The sequence below is a fragment of the Dipteris shenzhenensis genome, chromosome 16 (assembly GCF_047967505.1).
Source record: "Dipteris shenzhenensis isolate YYH24624 ecotype China chromosome 16, Dip_SZ_1.0, whole genome shotgun sequence".
In the NCBI taxonomy this organism is placed as follows: domain Eukaryota; kingdom Viridiplantae; phylum Streptophyta; class Polypodiopsida; order Gleicheniales; family Dipteridaceae; genus Dipteris; species Dipteris shenzhenensis.
The window spans coordinates 39,158,788-39,178,631 of NC_141611.1; the positions used below are offsets into that span (position 1 = coordinate 39,158,788).

The 19,844-nt window shown below is 42.8% G+C and overlaps 1 protein-coding gene across 3 annotated transcripts in view; it reads left to right on the forward strand.

The window, feature by feature from the left end:
- Positions 1–19,844, forward strand: part of LOC147892933 (uncharacterized) — a 54,045-nt gene that overhangs the window by 29,094 nt on the left and 5,107 nt on the right. For 2 of the 3 annotated variants that reach the window (XM_087386907.1, XM_087386905.1), the window contains exons 7-9: positions 8,176–8,296; positions 8,491–8,559; positions 8,743–8,837. In XM_087386907.1, the coding sequence (XP_087243033.1) occupies positions 8,176–8,296; positions 8,491–8,559; positions 8,743–8,837 (285 nt within the window). The remainder of the gene's footprint in view (positions 1–8,175; positions 8,297–8,490; positions 8,560–8,742; positions 8,838–19,844) is intronic. The other variant, XM_087386906.1, reaches the window with a different exon arrangement.

Below are 19,844 nucleotides of genomic sequence, written 5' to 3' on the forward strand. Positions count from 1 at the left end.
TGAAAAGTTTGAGGCATTTCGCAGTGCCCTGAACTTATATCCGTTTGGTGATTGATTAGCCTTGTACATGACATTAGCACTGCAGGGGGGTGTTAGAATTATAGATATAATTCAGCAGTGACCGATGTAATTTAATAAGCTAGTTAAGGGCACTTTTCCCTCTTTAAGAGGTTTTTTCCCCTAACCGCAGTTAGTTCACTAACTATGGTTAGTGACTACTAAGGTTTTGTCACTAGGACAAAACCTTATCTCTAACTCTTTTAGTCTTTACACTCTTCTATTGCAACTCAGCTCTCAAGCTTTCAGCTCTCAAGCTCACTCTCTCTCTTGCTCTCTCTCTCTCTCTCTCTTCACATGATGAGGTAGCCACTGTAGATTGTTTCTTGCTCAGCCAGGAAATGCAAGATTTACCCAAAAAGAAACAATTGCCACTAGTGGACTGCCTAGTGTCATAATCACCAGCCCAATCTGAATCACTTTAGGCATGCATCTGCAAGTCAACCCCCCCGGGAAATAACAAGCCAAAAGACTTCGTGCCCTGCAAATAACGGAAGATGCGCTTAATTGCCTGCCAATGCATAGGTTTTGGGCTGTGCATGTACCTGCTCACCTGAGATACTGCAAACTGAATATCAGGTCTAGTGTTGCAGAGATATATGAGGCATCCAACAGCCTGACTGTAAGATGTGGCATCAATTGATTCTCCTGCATCATGCATTGTGAGTTTCAGCCCCGGCTCCATGGGAGTGGCTATGGGCTTATAATCATGCATGTTAAATCTGTCCAAGAGTTTCTGCACATACTTGGACTGAGACATAACAGTGCCACGTTTCTCTTGAGAGAACTGGATCCCCAAATAAAAGTGAAGCAGCCCCAAATCTGACATGTCAAAGGTGGTCTGCAAATCAGCTTTGAAATCTGCAATTTTATCTTCATTGGACCCTATGAGAAGTAAGTCATCGACATAAAGAAGGATGACTAAAATTTCCCCCCCATCCATCTTGATGTAGAGGGTACTCTCAGTAGGACTATTGTGCAGCCCCTTGCTGGTCAGAAAGGCATGAATCTTGGCATACCATGCACGAGGGGCCTGTTTCAGCCCATACAAAGCTTTGTTTAGCTTGCATACTTGAAGTGCATTTGCTATAATCTCAAAGCCTGGAGGTTGTTTGACATACAGCTCTTCCAGCAAGTCTCCATTTAAGAAGGCTGTTTTTATGTCCAACTGATGAACATTCCACTCAAAATGTGCAGCCATTGCAATAACAGATCGGATGGTGGTCATCCGGGATGTAGGAGCAAATGTCTCCTCATAATCTATGCCCTTTTTCTGAGCATAGCCTTTAGCAACCAGCCTTGCCTTGTATCTGTCAATGGAGCCATCTGGCTTCCGTTTCACCTTGAAAACCCATCGTGTGCCAATGGCATGTTTACCTGGTGGCAAGTCTACAACATCCCAAGTCTGATATTTTTCAATGGACTGCAACTCATCGTGCATGGCATTCATCCAATGCACATTGTCCTTTGCTTCTTCGAATGTCGCAGGCTCTTCCTCATCAAGAAGAGTACCTGCATATGCTGATTCCACTGAATTAGCACCTTCCATGTGCCTTGCTGCACTGCGAGTCCTGCCAGGTAGTGGAGCATCAATCTTACTCTCCCTGAGAGTCTGTAATAGCCAGTTTGGGACTGTTTTTGCTGCATGTATGTCTGCAATTCCTTGCTGCACCACCTGTTCCATTGCGTGTGGAGGTGGCAAGACATCCTGTGGTGGAACTGAAGCATCGGGAGGTGGCTGTAAATTTTGATTTGCATCAGAAATATCAGCAGGGGAACCCAAGGCAATGGGTAGCAACCCCTCAAAAACATCCTCTGAAGAAGAAGGCATATGAAATTCAGCCTGAGTGTGAGCTGAATTTTCTGCAAATATCACATCTCTACTGACAATTATCTTGCCGTGTAGCAGGATTGTAGAGACGGTACCCCTTGCTTTCTGCACTGTACCCAACAAATATGCACTTAATTGCCTTATCTGACAACTTGTGCCTAAATTCAACTGGCACATGAGCATATGCAAGGCATCCAAAGACTCGGAAATGATCCACTGAAGGCTTTCTCCCATTTCAGACCTCATAGGAAGTTTTTGTTTTCAAAGCCTTAGTGGGAGCGCGATTTAAAATGTAGTTGGCACACATCAGACCTTCAAGCCAGAATTTGTGAGGCATGTGTTTGCTTTTGAGCATATATCTGTCCATCTCCATAAGAGTTCTATTTTTCCTCTCAGCTTTGCCATTTTGCTAAGGGTCAGTCTCACTGTGAGCTGATGCACAATACCCTTGCCTTTCAGAAAAGCATCAAAATCTGCAGACAAGTATTCCCCACCTCTATCTGTGCGCAATGTCTTTATCTTGAGTCCGGTTTCATTTTCAACCATGGCTGAAAAGTGTTTAAACACCATGAACACTTCTGATTTGCGCTTCGGCCCAAAGACCCAAGTGAATTTGGAGTAATCATCAATAAAGGTAACAAAGTAGAGATGACCACCCAATGATGGAGTCCTCATGGGACCACAGACATCACTGTGTATAAGCTGTAATTTGCGGAAAGGTTTAACTGAACCATCCTTTTTGAAGGGGAATCTATGTATCTTGCCTAAAATGCACCCTTCACAGGCATGTGGAGGAGGTATCTCAAGAGGTGGCAATGCATCAACCATAGAGTGCTTCTGAAGTGTCATCAAGCTGTTGTAATGCATGTGGCCATATCGGGCATGCCATAATTCTGCATTCTACATGGCAGTAGTAGGGGTAGAGCTTCAAGAGCATGGGCTGCTCTTTTCTCAAAAAGATCAAGCTGAAAAAGCCCACATAGCAGAGTACCAGATAATCTTAAGGCATAATCATTTTCCCTGTCTCGGACAGCACATTTGTCATCCTTAAACATGCCCTGAAATCCAGCTCTGTTAAGAGTGGACACTGAAAGAAGATTCTTGGTGATACCAGGCACATATAAGACATTTGAAAGTCTGAAAACTGAGCCATCAATGGCAGTAAGCTCAACTTCTCCTGTGCCACGTACTGAATATGACGAGTTATTGGCACAAGTGACTTTCTTACCAACGGGAGGTGGATGCAAGGAAGTAAAAAGACACTTCCTAGAAGTGATATGCTTGGATGCACCGCTGTCAAAATACCAAGTGTTCAGTGTTTCATTGACACTGAAAGCAGATGCATCCGTAGAAGAGTCATAACTGCAAGTAAAAAATGCATATGTATCATCATTACAAGTGGCTATACTATCTCGAGCATCTGGAGCAGCCAGCCTAGAATTTGAAATGCAAGATAAAAAGGCATAATCCTGTCCAACAAAGTTGGCTGCAGCATCCCCACTGTCAGATGCATGTGGAGCTGAATCTGAAACAGCCATATCGGAGCTGTTTTTCTTCTCTTTTGCAAGCCTTTTCCTGCATTTGGCAATGTGATGACCTGGCTTTTTGCAGTAATGACAAAAACCCTTCTTCTTGGGCTTACTTGCATCATTTTTAGACTTTTGTGAAGGCTGTCCTGGCCCACTGGAAGGCTGATTTACTGATGTCTTTGCCTGTCCCTTCATTTTTGACTTAAACTTTGAGAGCATAGCTTGTTCTGCTCTTCCTGAAGCAGAAGTCCTATCAACTCATGAAAAGTGAGAGGGTTTGCACCCCCCCTCAATGATAAGTTCAGCGAGGTATGAAAGCTGAGATAAGACTCTGGAAGAGAATTCAGAGTGGTAGTAATCATCTCTGAATCAGGAATAATCTCATCTATGTTCAATAATTGCTCTCTGAGATCCTGTAGCTTTGTGAGGTGGGCTGACATGGAGTCACCCTCTTCCATATGTGTATTACTTAACTCTCTTTTCAAGAAAGATACCCTTGCATCATTTTGGGCTGCATACATGCTTTCTAAGATATCCCACGCTGCCTTCGAGGTCTTACACGACCGAATATGCGGAATGATAAATCTTTTCACTGAAAGAGAGATGCATGACAAAGCTAAGGCATCCCGTGAATCCCATCTCTTCTGCTCTGGAGTAGTGGCTATAGCTGCACCAACAACTTGTTCTGCAGCTGCACTCTGTGCACGACCTCTTCTACCTCCTTGCTGAGGAGGGGTATTAGGTGTCATACTTGTTAGTCGGATCTCACCCCCATTCACATCATCCCATAAATTGCGAGAAATCAGAATATTGTGTACCATAAAACTCCAGAGGGAGTAGTTGGTACCATCCAACTTGTCTTCCTGTGAAAGACCAATGAACTGGAAGTCATTCTGATTTTGCTGGGTCATATCTGAGAAAGAGATTTAAGCAGATACAAAACTGAATTCCCTTATTGGGAATGAAATGCACAACTCCCAAAAAACACAGCCAAGCACTGGCTGTAAATGCAACCCAGATTTCTGCACTTGCACTGTCAGAAATCTGTCCAAGCATCAAAAACTCTCCAGAATCTGCTAAAAGTGCTGCAAAACACTTCAAGAAAGGCAGTATGAACTGAAATGTCCAAAATTGCTCTCCCAACACAAAAGCCCCAAAATAGGCCCAAAATTGCAACTGGAAAGGGGCAAATTGATCAAAAGCCCCAAATGTTGCAAGAATTGCACTCTGTCTGCAAAAGCCCCAAATTCACTGCGAAATCGCAATGTAATTACAAAATCCCCAAATTTCTTCAAGAAATTGTACTGTAGAATCAAAAGCCCCAAATTTCGAGCTTGAAATTGCAACCAGAAAGGGGCAAAAACTCAGAAAGCCCCAAATTTCACAATTTCAGCAGAAAGCCCCAAATGTTTGGGCTAAACCTCTGAATCCGCGTGCAAATGAACCTTGCAAGTAGATCCCTGCTCAAAAGTCTTGCAAAGATGTAAAATTCCAACCTCACCTTCAAATTGTATAGCAGTTTGTACGGAAGTGTACGGTAGATGCTCGAAATTAATTGCAGGTGTACATCGCCACGTGCTGTACGGAAGATTTATACATAGCTGTACATAAATGTACGGAAGCAAGTACGACGACCTGTTGTACGGTGTGTACGGCGATGATGCAGGGATGTTGGTACGGGCGTCAACGCAGGTACAGTACGGGCAAGTAGATACGTACGGCGTAGGTACGTATGGCGTAGGTTCATACGGGGCTGTACGGCGACTAGCTGTACAGCCGTACGGTCGCGTAGTACTAGCGGAAGGAACGTGCAGGGTATGGATTCCGTACAGTCGCACGGACTGTACGGACAGTCGTTTGATTGCTTCGAGCAGGTACAGACGGGATGTAGCAGCAGGAGCGTGGGCTGTAGGCTGGAGTTGAACGAGGAAGGAGCAGGGAGCATGATCAAACTACTCTAATACCAAATGTGAGAGTTTGGAGAGAGAGAGAGAGAGCAAGAGAGAGAGTGAGCTTGAGAGCTGAGTTGCAATAGAAGAGCGTAAAGAGTACGACTAAAAGAGTTAGAGATAAGGTTTTGTCCTAGTGACAAAACCTTACTAACCATAGTTAGTGAACTAACTGCGGTTAGGGGGAAAAACCTCTTAAAGAGGGAAAAGTGCCCCTAACTAGCTTATTAAATTACATTGGTCACTGCTGAATTATATCTATAATTCTAATACTTAAATCTACTTTCTTACATAGAAATTTCACCATTTGGATGATGGTAATACAAAAAGTAGGAGTAGAGGAGGTTGCTCTTAGGGCTTTGGCATTTCAAAATGCCAAATCACCTTCAACAAGTGAGCTGCGTCAATAGAGGCTTGTACAAGAGGCTCTTCTGCTGCTAGGTCCACGAGCCCTTTTTTTTGAAGCAACAAATGATTGTTTTTTCCACAATAGTTGCACTTCAGTTCTCCCTTTCGCGTCCTTTTGCTTTGCCCTTTGCTGAATTTACTCTTGGTGTAGAAGGATTGCTCCCCTCCTCTTTACTTGACCTTCTTCTCTTTGTCTTGAAGTGCATTGATAACACCTTCAAGTCTTGGAGTTGGGAGAGGTATATTCTTTAATAGTACCACTCACAGCATCATCATCATTGATAGATACATCAATCGCCTCTAGCTGTATCATTAGCTTTTCAGATGATGAATGCACAACCTTGTCCAAGCCTCGAGTGAAGTTTCCAAGTTAGAATGTGGTGGATATAGTTGTCACTCAGCGCCAGGGCTATAATAGCTAAAGCTTTTTTGTCTTTAGTAACCCAAACTTGCTCCCCCCCTCTCTAGTAGAAGGTTTCTTCTCCTCATAAGATGATACTTTACTTTCATCTGCCGTGTGTGAAAACCGATACCATCAAACTTGTCCAAATGCAAGGAACTAGAAGCCATGGGACGGTCTTACCAACTGAAATCCAGTGGCAGTGTCTAATCCCTTTGCAAGGATTGACTAACCGTAAGATAGATGTCGGAGCTTAAAAACTTGGACAACCCAAGTTTCCATGCATTATCATAATAGAAAGGTTTTGTCTTAATTTTCCTGACCACCTTTTCACGTTAAATGTTGTACATTTGAAGATCCACATGATGTAGACATTGAAAAATCGAATCATATAATGGAGTATCTTTTCAAGCTAAACAAATAAAAATCAGTACTGCTACTATGGCAATGTGGAGATGTGGAATCTCAAAGGTGATCAAGCAATGCATTTGCTCACAGGTACAATGTTGTAGAAGCATTGTATCAGCTCACAACTGTAGACAGCAGCCTAAAACAGAAAACAGTGTAAATGAGCTGCGCAAGTGAGAGAAGCATTACTCAGCTGCAAGAGATAGTATTTGTAGTTGTGGGAGAGCAGCTTTAACAGGTGTGTAGAGTGCTCTTTTTGAACTTGAGAGGTGATATCATATGTGAGAGAGCTGGCTGATGCTTCTAGAAGAAGCTGAGCGACAGAAGTAGCTTCAGAACAAAAAAAGCAAATGGGCTCCCAGTTGTACAAGAGCTGAATGAAGCTTGCGACTCAAAAAATAGATAGTTTTGAGAAGATAATGAACTTATAGTTGCCCCACAGCTGCACCTTTTTCAACTAGAGAAAGGTGTCGCCCCACAGCTGCTCCTTACGTGACTATATTGGAGAAATGCAGCAGTAATGAATATTTTGTCAATAATGAACTTATAGTTGCCCCACAGCTGCACCTTTTTCAACTAGAGAAAGGCGTCCCCCACAGCTTCTCCTTACGTGACTATATTGGAGAAATGCAGCAGTAATGACACTCCTCCTTCAGGCTGCAGCTGATGGTGTGCTCCCCTTCTCTCAGGCTCGATGCTCTGATGCCATTTGTTAGAAATGGAGCAGGAGATTTAGGCGATGACTATGGAGGATGAAAGAGGAACATGGCTAAGAGTGAGACAACATATGAACAACAACGAGCAACCTGGACCTTTTCATTCAGCTATACTTTTTGCCCTTCGCATGCTCTCACCTTCCTTGTTCAAAGTTGGGGCTCCACCGATATGGGTTACGGTAGCCCTTGTTAGACGCAGAGCTACGACTAGGAGATGACATAGGACCATGTCCACGGGCAGCCGCCAACACTCTATCTCTGGCTTTATGCCCTCACTACCTCATCCCCCTTGACGCTCTGACGATGTTAGTGTTGTGTAGACGATGATCATTATGACATGATTATGTAGCACTCCGCACTTATCATTTTGCATTTTGCATTGGAGTGGATGCTCGTTTAGTAGCTGCACCCACACACCTTGTTTTTATCAGGATTTTTCAGTCTCATAGATGCATTGGTCTTTCGAAGACTTTAATGAACTTTCTTTCTTTCTTTCTCTATAATTTTCAGCTCATCAGCTACAAAGTAGCCTCGAGGTTTTGTTAATATAGTAGACCTGGGTCTAGACAGTGCACACTGTAACAGTGACGATGATCCAAAGGTTCTCCTTGAATGGTTTGGTCTGCTATTTTGAGGAAAGGATGTTGGGGATTTAAAATACGATCGTTTTATTTTATTGACTTGCTCAATAAATATAGAAAAAAGCTGAAGCGATTGACTGCACTCATAGGAAACTAAAGCTGGCATTTGTAGAACATTTTTTAATTGTTGTTTTCCGTTCAACCAATAATTGATAGAGCAGCTTCATGAAAAGCTTTTGCCAGGTGTATTTCCTGATTGTTGTCCCTCTATGAGGGTTATATTGGTTTCCTGGTAGAAATCGTTCCAGCAACTATTATTTAAGAAAGGAGGCAGAAGGTCAACTTGGGAGTATCCTTTTGCTGTGGCTGGTGTTAACATCACATTCATGCTGATTCAAATGCTGGATCTTCGTTCTAGTGAGTGTAACTTGTCAGTATTTGGTATAAATTGTTATTAGTGCTTCGCTAAGTGACCTTGCAAGGAAAAAGAAAATATACAGGATGGGTAATAAGTGCTAAACATTTAAAGGGCAAGGAAAAAGTGCCACAAATTATTGCTAAGTATTTCTCTTTTCTCATGTTGTTTTGGGTTCGAACTTGAAATTTTCAAGCCTCGTCGTTGAGTCCTACAGATAAACCAAGCTCATGGACAGGGGCAAGTTTTTTAAGAATATTGGCTGGTATGTCTTTTGAGCGATTTCTCACTGCACACATCTTTGAGAATATGCTGCCTTCTTCATGCCCATATTTTGCCAGTCTCTTTCTACTGTTTTCTCTTGTAATGCTAGTACCTTTTGCTGTTATGTTGGCAGATTCTTTACTGGTTTTTAAAACTCTTTCTTCCCTTACTCTATGTGTTGCAGAAGAGGAGATGGCTTTTGATTTGCTGTACTGTGTTGCTTTCAAAGTCATGGACACATTATGGTTGGCAATGCGTGCTTCATACATGGAGTTCAATGTATGTCAACCTTCTCTAATTATTTTAATCTCAATGTGATTTCTATGTCCCTTCACTGCCATTTTTTCTTGTTATTTAACATGAGAAAGCTTGCGAAATGATGAAAACAATGGTGCATGTCACAAGGGCAAAAGTGTCAGAATATGCAGTGGAAATGATGCGATTAGAGATGAAAGCGAAGAAGGTGCTGGAACTCTACTTTATCACTGGAAGAAAATCTGATTGCAAGAATGGGGAATAACCCCCATTTAAAGGTTTTTTTTTTGTTTGGGATTGGGCATGCCTCCTCGTCGTCTGTTTGGTCAGGCCGACTGGCCTGGTTGGCTGGTCAGTTGTGCCGACCTTGCTGGTCGCCCAGCTGGCTGGCTTGACTGGCCTCAGCGACTACTCCAAGTAGTTGGCCACATCCAGTTCCTCCAGCTCATATATCCAATGCCTAACTCTAGGCCCTACATCCAGCCCTATGCCATGGTAAAGCCTCCCAACTACTAGCAGAAAACGAGGGAGAGATGAGAAAACTACCCTCCTAGGGTGGGCAGACCCACAATAACAGCCCTCACTCCCTATGGTACAGACAGGAGGTGAACAGAATTATAACGAAAAGTGACATGTCACAATATAATAGAAAAAGGGTAAAATTCCTGCCCCCCCCCTAACTCCGGGACAAAAGGAGGAGGAGAAGAAGAAGAAGCATGTGCACACATGCACATGTAGTCACTTTTTTTTTTTTGGTGGTGAAACCACTGGATTTATATCAAGAAAAAGTTTTAAGAGCATCGTTACAGCAATCTCTGTATGATGCTTGTCATCATGATGACTTGGATGTATCATCTTTGGAGGTGTTTTCCCACTGCTTTTGATTTTTCAGAATAGTCTTTTCTTTAGACTATTCTCATGCACATGTACTCACACTCACACATGAAGCTTGCTTTCATGGTAGTTCTTATGGAAGATCAAGGCCATGTAATGCACCGACACAGACATGACAGACATAGAAGGACCGAACTTTTGCAAACTTTATTCAGCCTTTGGAGGGATATTCTTTACCCCAAATTATGGCTGTAGGTCCTTCCTTGGTCCAATTGTGATAGTGGTCTTCTTAACCATAAAGCCATAACCAGGCTGAAGTCATAGCCTTAGATGAAAATTATGCTAGTGTGGGTTGTTTCTTGGGGCTCTAAGGTATGCCATGAGTATGGAAATTTGATGCATTTAATAATTCTCTTGGTTGCTTTTTCATTTGTCTCTTATTGGCTAGTGGCGGAATTGAGGCGTGTGGTGAGTCAGGTGAGACTACCTATGCATCCAACAGCTTGGCTGTATAGAGCAAAGGCTCACTTGCATCATACATGGACAGCCTCAACCGTGGCTCCATGGGGGTTGAAATAGGCTTGCAATTCTAAAAATTTGAAGCTTTGTGACAGTCCCTGAACATATTTTGGCTGTTTAGCACAAATTCTTCAATTTCCTTTTCATTTTTACTTGTGAGTAGCATATCATCCATGTATAGTATCACAATCAACAAATCCTTTTTGTACTTGACATAAAGGGCACTCTCAATTGGACTATTATGTACACTGATTGGTAAAAAATGTATGAATCTTCTCATACCAGGCCTGTGGGGCTTGTTTCAGTCCTTTAAGTGCCTTATGGAGTCTACATACTTTATGTTTCTGACCATCCATCTGAAAACTCAACAGGTTGACTCACATACACTTCTTCTTGCAATTCTGTATTGAGAAAGACTCTGTTTATATCCAACTGATGTACTTTCCAGCCAAAATGAGCAGCCAATGAAACAACTACTTGATGGTGGTTGTCACGGGGAGGTGAATTTCTAATTTTTAAGAATTTATGGTGATTGACCTGGCCTCAAACTGATTAAATCTGTAAAGGACACTCCAATGCAATTAATTCCATGGGCCAAGGAAAAGGATCTGAAGGTTAGAGAGGGGTAAAAATCCTTTTCGCCTAAAATAGTTCTAGGAGCCACGTTTGGCTAGCTGGCTTGGACAGCAAGCATAAAAGTCAAAATTTGCTTTCATGGTTGTTTTCTGGATCACAGAAGAATAGGGAGAGGCTAGTCACATGGTGGGAAAATGCTCCAGGGCTATTCTATCACATCGCCTTGCTGATTTTTGACTACCAAGGTAGTCTGTGGGCTGCCATACTCAAAAACGAAATTCATTTTTGTGCCATGAACCTCTAGATCCGTTTTTACTGCATGTCTACTATTCATGCCTTCCCAAAGGTCCAAATCTGATTCGCCCTTCTTTCAGGAGCTTTCTAGGCCAATTGTCTATCAAAATCGCACTTTTCCAGGAAGTTAGGCCGGCAATGAGCACCTCTCTCCTCTCCCTATGTCTCTCCCTCTCGCTCTGTTCTCTTGTCCTTCTTCTCACCTCTCTGTCAACTCTTTTGCTTCTAGACTTGGCGATTCTCTTCCAACAGGTTTTCTAGGGTTGCTTTTGCTGATTTTCACCTGTCAGAGTGCCAGAGTGCTAGAGATCTTGCCAGGGAATTTCATTTTTCCATGTTTGCTGATTTCTCAAGGTTTCCCGAGCTTTCCGATCGGTTGATTGCTTTCGGGGAGCTTTCCTATTGCCTCAGATCCTTTTGCTTTGCGCAATTGGCTTTTGTGTTTGCCAGAAACAGCCAGGTGTGGTTGTTTTGCTGACCTTTGTCTTGCTAGGACTCCCTTGACGGGTATTCAGAGCTACCAAGGCAGATTGGGCTGATTTCTCTCCTGCTAGGACTGCCCTAGTGGGTATTAGAGCTGCCAGGTTAGAACCCTAAGCCAAATTCGGAAGAAAGGCTGCCATGGAATGTTGCACTGGACTGGAATGCCTTTGCTGTGATTGCATAGCAGAACGTAAGTGCCTGTGAACGGATTATTCAGTTGGTTGTCTGTGGGCTGATGCACTGCGGTGCCTTCTTGTATTTGAATGCCCTTTGAATAAAAGATAAACAAATGTTGAAAGGGGCGCTAGGTTTAGGGCTAATCTAGTGTCCGGTGCAAGATTGGGGCGATCTAACTCTCGGGTGTTGTGCTCTAAGTTGATTTGGATTGCTGTGGAAAGTTCTAAGTGGCTGTAATTTAAGTATTTGCTGGTTATTAACTGTTCACTGCCCTTTGGGGATGGTTACAGTGGTTCCATTGCCGAGATATCTCCATCTTCTCCATCTTCTTCAAGAGGGTGAGCCCGTGGTTTAGGACAGAAATACCAGTTGCTGTAATAAATTTGCAGCCAAGAACTTTTTTCAGCCATGGCACATAGCATGGACGCTGATGAGAAATCAGAGTCTTTGGGTTATACTGCATGGTGGGAGAAAGATGATGAACAGCCCGTTCAGTTGGAGCATGCAATTGAGGATTCTCGTCATGAAGAGGAAGAGGTTGAGGAGCCAAATGGAAATGATCAATTCAGGACACAGTTGCAGGGATCCGCTCATACTTTTGTATAGTCAATGCAAGATCCAAGCTTTGCAGAATTGGTGAATGCTCCTTTAAAGTTTGAAGACTGAGAAGAAGAAGAAGAAGAAGAAGACTCTGTAGCCTAGTGCGATGCCTTTTGTATCATGTATGGTCCCAGAGCTTTTCATTTTATGGTTCGGGACAACAAACTTTCCCTCCATCTTCTATGCCCACAAGTTTCTTTTGAGGAGGTTTAGTGTTTCAGACGATGGTCGGACAGCCTGAACAAGGCATGGGGATGCCTGGAAATTTTCCTTTTCGATTTCAGCCTGGCATGCCTCTCTCTCTCTCTCTCTCTCTCTCTCTCTCTCTCTCTCTCTTTTCCTCTCGATCCTACAGTCAGGCAAGGTGAGGTGATCCCGACCGGCCAAGGCAGGACATCACCTAGCCCGACTGACTGACAGGAAAGCCTAAAGAAACTCACTCTAACAAGGATAGGTGTTCGGAGGTATGCCGGCTATGATGCCTTACATGATGTATGGAAACATTGGGATGCAGCCAGGGATGCAGACTACTATGCACGATATGAATTTTTCAGGAATGCCTGGAATGAATACAATGGGACCAGGAATGGTCAATCCTATTGTCAATAGTGGACAGAGTGTCACAAATCTTGGCAATTTGATGCAGTCCCCGTATTTACAGCCACCTGCCTTTGATAATCTCACACAAGGGGAAGTAGAAAGATTATAAAGAGGGTGGTTCAGCTGTGAAGTTTGACGCTTTCAATGGGAGTCAAGACAGGTTGAAAGCTCTCACTTTTATTCAGCGGTTTGATGCAGCATACTCAAGTGGAAATTTTACAGAGTCATCCAAAATTCGAAAAGCCGTCACTTTCTTGAAGGGAAACGCTTTGCAATGGTGGACAAATCTTCTTTTGCAGGGGAGAGCACCCACCCCATAGGTGGAGTTTAAGTGGGTCTTTTCAGCTGTGTGGTTGACCACCACATTTGAAGTTGACATCATGATGGCTTGGCATTAGTTGGATGCAGAGAATTTCCGTAATTTGGAGGAATATAACAAGAAACTATGGGAAGCCTTGTTGCTAGTTAGTTCCTATCGGCATGTTCTATTGTTTGAGTAGGTAGAGAAATATTGAGGTGGTTTGCCGAAGGAAATTCGAGACTTTTGCACGAAGTCCAAGGTTTCTAACATGTCGCAGTTGATTGAGAATGCTAATACAGCTTATGCTTTGCTAAGAGAAAAGAATTCAAAAGGAAAGAAGAGTTCAAAAGGAAGGAGAACTTCAAACAAAAGGACAGATTTGGTAGACCCTCGAGAGCTACTTTGGTTGCGGGACAATGGCGTGTTCTTAGGTCACATCCTACTAGGTTGACAGAAGAGGAGAAACAGGTCCTTAGAGAGCAGAACAGATGTTTTTACTGTAGAGAGGAGGGCCATTAGGTGCATGAATGCCCACTCAAGAAGACGGCATCCCTTGGAGGATAGAGATGAACAGAAGGCGGAATCCAAGGCGGATCCGAAGAGCAAGAAGCAAACATGGTCATTGATAAGAAACAAGAGGATGATATAGAGATTTGTAGAGCTTGGGGCAAAGTTCATGATCAGACCGCTCTATTTTTCTTCGACCCAGGTGCTAAAGCGAATTTTATTTCTCTGGAGTTAGTAGGAAAGCTGGGTATACGCCCTGAGGAGATGGGTTCACTTGTGCAAGCAGACATGGCTGCCATAGGGTTGAGTACATCCATCACTCCGATCATTGGGAAGCTCCATCTTCATATCCAGAGCTATGTTGATACCTAAGAATTTTACATCATGCCTCTGAATGGTTGTGACGTACTTTTGGGCATTCCATGGTGTTATTGTCTTTGGGCTATTGTTGATACTTTCAATAAAACAGTCACCCTGACTCATAGGGGAAAGACTGATGTAAAACTCAAAGGGAGTCCATTCTTGTTGTATCTGCTTCTGCAATTACTTCAGTAATGAAAAAGCATAAAGAGAGAAAATATGATCAGCGGCCTCTTTTTGGTGTGGATAAAGAGCGAACAGATTTCTTGTTTCAGTTTCAAGATTGTTTTTCTTAGTCTTTACCAGGGTGAACTCCCGTCCAAGAGGCCTGAAGACCATGCTATAGATATTATGCCAGATAGTAGTCCTCCGAATATACCACGTACAGGGTCAGCGCAGCCCAACGGTAAGAAATTTTGAGCCAGGTAAATGAATTGCTTGATTTGGCCTAGTTTTCCTCTGTACTATTCATTCGTCCTATTGGTGCAGAAGAAGGATGGATCTTGGCAGATGTGCATCGACTACCGAGCACTTAACAAGATCATGGTGAAGAACATGTTTCCCATTCCTCGGATTGATGACATTTTGGACACACTTGAGGGTTCTTCCATTTTCAGCCGCATTGATTTGAAGAGCGTGTATCATCAAATCCGCGTTCGATCAGAAGATGTGCATAAGAAGGCTTTTAGGTTCACTTTTGGGCTTTATGAGTATCTTGTCATGCCATTTGGGTTAACTAATGCTCCCGCCACATTCAACAGAATGATGGACAAGATTTTTAGAGAACACAGGTCTTTTGTGGGCACATTCTTCGATGACATGATTGTTTTCTCCAAAAATGAGGAAGAGCATCGAAAGCATCTAGCGGTTTTGTTTGAAGAGTTGAGAAAATATAAGTTGGTCATCAATGCAAAGAAAAGTGATTTTTTCGTGCCAAAAATTCACTTTCTCATCATATCCAAGGATGGGGTACGGATGGATCCGGCGAAGGTTGAAGCGATCAAGAATTGGCCACCACTCAGGAACATCCCGGAAGTACGGAGCTTTCTTCGGTTAAGCTCATAATACAGGAGGTTTATTTGTTACTTTGCTGAGATTGCTTCACCTTTGCATGCTTTGCAAAAGAAGGGAGTATCTTTTCGTGGACTTCCAAAGAAATTGCAGCTTTTGAAGAGCTGAAAGAAAAGTTGTGTTCTAATCCCGTCCTAATCTTGCCAGATTTGAGGAAGCCCTTTGCTGTCCAATGTGATGCATGTGGCAACAGCATTGGAGTTCTTATGCAGGATGGAAGGGTCGTTGCTTATGAGAACAGGGTGTTGTAGCCAACAGAGATGAATTTTCAGATTTATGAAAAGGAGATGCTTGCTGTAATTCATGCTTTCAAACAGTGGAAGCACTAAGGTATTTTCTCACATAGAAAATTATATGAGAAGCACATGCGCAGGGCTAATTTTCTGTCTATGTTTCATTTTCAGATTGTGCATGTTCCCGGAAACAAGAATGTTGTTATTGATGCACTCTCTAGAAGGCCAATGCAGTAAGCAGTATCCAAGAAACCACATGTTTCTGTTGTTTCTATTGCCTATCATGGAATGCTCATTATGGTCTTCGAGATGGTTTCTGGTTGATGAATGGCTGTTTGTGTGTCACAAAGCAGCTGAGGGCCAAGGTAATGGCTGAAAGTCATATTCCGCCATATGCAGGAACATAGGAATTGATGCAACTGTGAAGGCTGTTGAGCACTTCTTGTATTGGCCAGCTTTGCGACGTGATGTTGAGATAGGACGTTCATCACCTACTAGAAAGTGATGTTTGACAGGCAGAAAACCCATAGACTGTTATGGCCACTTCTCATTCTGGATAGACCGTGGCAAAGCATTGCTATGGACTTCATCTTTGATCTTTCTCGTACATTGTCAGGTCATAAGGTATCTTGACTATTATTTGTTCATGTTTTTAAATACCACGGAATACCACAGTCTATCATCAGTGCATAGTCACAAGAAACGTTTCGTCTGTTTTGCCGTTTTGCTGTTTCGACAAGTTTTGTTTCGTTTCGTTTCGTGTTGTCAAACGAAGCGGATAGGTTTCGAATTGATACTTAATATATACCCTTATAGGTACAAAAAGATATGTTATATTTAAGTTAGAGTGAACAAAGAGAAATATAAAGTCAAGATACTAAAAGGAAATTCAAAACATAAACACCTTGGATTATAGAAAAAACGGGGCAAAAATGTTTATTTTGATTTGGGCGAAACAAAGGTTTCGTTGAGAGCGTTTCGTCCTATTTCGAAACGTTTCGTCTATTTCGCGTTTCGAGGTTTTGAAGAGGACGAAACGGGTTTTCATGTGACTATGCATCAGTGACAGGGACCCGTGGATGACAAGCTTCTTCGAGATGACTTGTGGATGACAAGCTTATTTTGGAGAGGATTGTTTGAAAATATGGGTACCACGCTGAATTTCTCATCCTCGTTTCAGCCACAGTCTGATGGGCAATCTGAAGAGGCTAATGGCACCGTCTTTGATCTCTTGAAGTGCTATGTTTCGGATCACAAGGCAAAATGCCACTCATTGAGTTTGCCTATAACAACACGGTTCATACTTCTACAGAAAAGGCTCCTTTCGAGATTGTAGAAAAATACAGGAAAGTCCCGCTCATTCTGCATACCAAATATAAAATCTTTAAAGCTCATAAGTTTGTGGAATGCTTGGATGAAGCTTACAAGAAAATCAAGATTGCTCTCCAGAGATCTCAGGATAAGTAAAAGAGAGCTGCTGACCGTCATCGTCACGAGCTGTTCAAAGAAGACGATGGTGTTCTCTTACGCTTTCAAAAAGCACTGCTGAAAAAGAAAAAGGGGAAGGACAGGCTGCATTTATGCGGTATTAGGGTCCCTTTGAGATTCTGCAAAGGATCAATGATGTAGCTTACGGGCTGAAGCTACCGGATCATTGGAAGATTCATAATGAGTTCCATGTGAGTCTTTTGAAATCATCTCAGGAGATGTGCTAGAGGATATGCCTCCCGAAGATCAGCCTCAAGTTGAAGAATTGGATGAAATCTTGGTTCGGGAACAGATTCCTGGCACATGAGGAACACAAGGTAAAAGGTAGAGTTATCCGTTGCCATCTGGTTAAATTCACAAATTATCCAGCTCTTGATGTGAAGTGGATGCAGGAGGGTCAACTGACAGATTCACCTCAATTGTTGCAGCTCTATCTAGAGGCATTTCAGCTTAAGCTCACTTCGGATGGGGTTCATTTTGACTCAGTAGAGCGTGTGTTTGGAGCATTGCTTGTTGCTTAAGAGGGGGGTAGCACCACCCCTCCCTTGTTTCAGTTCGCTCCAGATATCTAGAGGTTGCTTGGTGACACTGTCGGTCTCAACTGAGGTACCGCTGCTGACGGTATATCAGAAGAACAGAGAGAGGCAAGTCATAGGTTGGGAAAGTGCTCCAGGGCTATTCTATCACATCGCCTTGCTGATTTTTGACATGGTTTCGTTTCTCGAGCTTTCCGATCAGTTGATTGCTTTCCAGGAGCTTTCCTACTACCTCATAACCTTCAGATCCTTTTGCTTTGCGCAGCTGGCTTCTGTGTTTGCTAGGAACAGCTAGGTGTGGTTGTTTTGCTGGCCTCTGTCTTGCTAGGATTCCCTTGATGGGTATTCAGAGCTACCAAGGCAGATTCGGATGATTTCTCTCCTGCCAGGACTCCCCTAGTGGGTATCAGATCTGCGAGGTTAGAACCCTCAGTCAGATTCGGAAGAAGGGCTGCCATGGAATGTTGCATTGGATTGGGATGCCTTTTCTGTGATTGCATAGCAAGATGGAAGTGCATGTGAACAGATTATTCGGTGCACTGCGTTACTTTCTTGTATTTGAATGGTTTTTGAATAAAAGATAAAGAATTACCAAAAGGGGCGCTAAGTTTAGGACCAATCTGGTGTCCGGTGCAAGACGGGGGCAATCTAGCCCTTGAGTGTTGTGTTCTAAGTTGATTTGGATTGCTATGGAAAGTTCTAAGTGACCGTAATGTAAGAATTTGCATGTTCACTGCCCTTTGGGGATCCCGAAGGCCGGTTACAGTGGTTATCATGGAAGTGGGGGCAAAGGTTTAATCTATCCCCTCTTGTTGATAATAGCTCTTGGCTGTTGCCTTGTACCGGTCAATGGTACCATCTCTTCTTCTTTTGATCTTGTATACCCACTTTGTCCAAGTAGCGTTTCTCCCTATGGGTAAATCCACTAGTTCCCATGTATTGTTCTTCATGATAGAATCCAATTCTAAGTGCATTGTTCTCATCCAATGCTCATTGTCTTGAGCATCCTTAAAAGTGCTTGGTTTTTGTGTATCATACAATGTGCTTATTCAAGCTCAATCAACAAAGTTTGCCCCACTTGTCACTTTGGAGCCTGCCATTGTCGTACTCGAGAGAGGGACTGAAAGTCTACTATTGTCCGGAGTTTGCAACGGCATCTAGGGATTGCTTTAGCTTCTTGTGAAGCAGCCCTCTCTTCTCTGACCTCCTCCTGCATATCCTCATGTGTGATATGCTGGTCTTGGACTTGATTTGGAGCATCCAAAGGCTGCTGTGCATCGTCTTGTGTAGGCTGAATATCTGATCCTCTACTAACGGCTCTGAATTTCCTTAATCTGATTTTTTTGAAAAAATCACATCTCTACTACAAAAATTGTTCTTGTTTGAGGATTGTAGGGACGGTAAGCCACCAAAAGTGCATTTAATTGCCTTATCATCCAGCTTGCTTCTCAATTGACTAGCCATATGCATAGGCTGTGCTGTCAAACACCTTGAGGTGGTCCATCTTGGTTTTCTTTTGCTATACCAAGCCTCAAAGGGAGTTAAAGTTTCAAGGCCTTGGCGGGGCATTTGTTCATGTTTGCTCTCAAAGTCTGCACTTTGCATCTAGACTCATTCTCAGCCATAGATACAAACTGCTTGAAGCATTGAAAGACATCAGATTTTTCTTTGAAGGATATACCTATGACAATCTGGGAAATATCTATGAAGGTAACAACATGTAGATGGTGTACCAAAGATGGTGTCCTCATAGGACCACACGCATAATTGTGTATGAGCTGCAGTTTCCTGTCAGTTCAAACAGATCTATCTCTAGAAAAGACTTTCTTGTGCATTTTTCCCTATATGCACCCTTCACGACATGTCTAGGGGGAGTCGACAAAGAAGGCATGTCATGTATCATCCCATGTCTTTGCAATAACTGCGGACTGCCATAGTTCACATGCATTTTTCATTTTTGCAATCACTGTTGTCACACTTGCATTAGACATATTGCTGTCATTTTTGTGTAGTTGCTAGAAACCTGACTCAAAGTGCATGTAGTGACTATCTAACAATCCTTTTCTCTATCTCTAATAATGCACTTGTCATCATAAAAAATGACAGCAGCTCTTTTACCAAGAAATGTCACAGAAAATAAATTCTTCTTAATCCCTGGCACATACAAAGGGCATAAATCAGTCCCATCAACTAATGACACCAAAATCCTCCCAACTTGTTCCACATGATATGAAGAATTGTTGGCACAAGGCACTCTTTTGTAAACAGGAGAAGGGTGCAAATCTGCAAATAAATTCTTCTTGGTAGTATGTGCATGGAAGCGCCACTATCAAAGTAACAAATAGCATTGGAGGCATCACTCACACTGAGTGAGGCAACCTCATGGCTGGCACCACACCTGGCATAAACAAAAAAACGCCAATCTTCAGTAACAAGGTTTGCTAAAGTACTA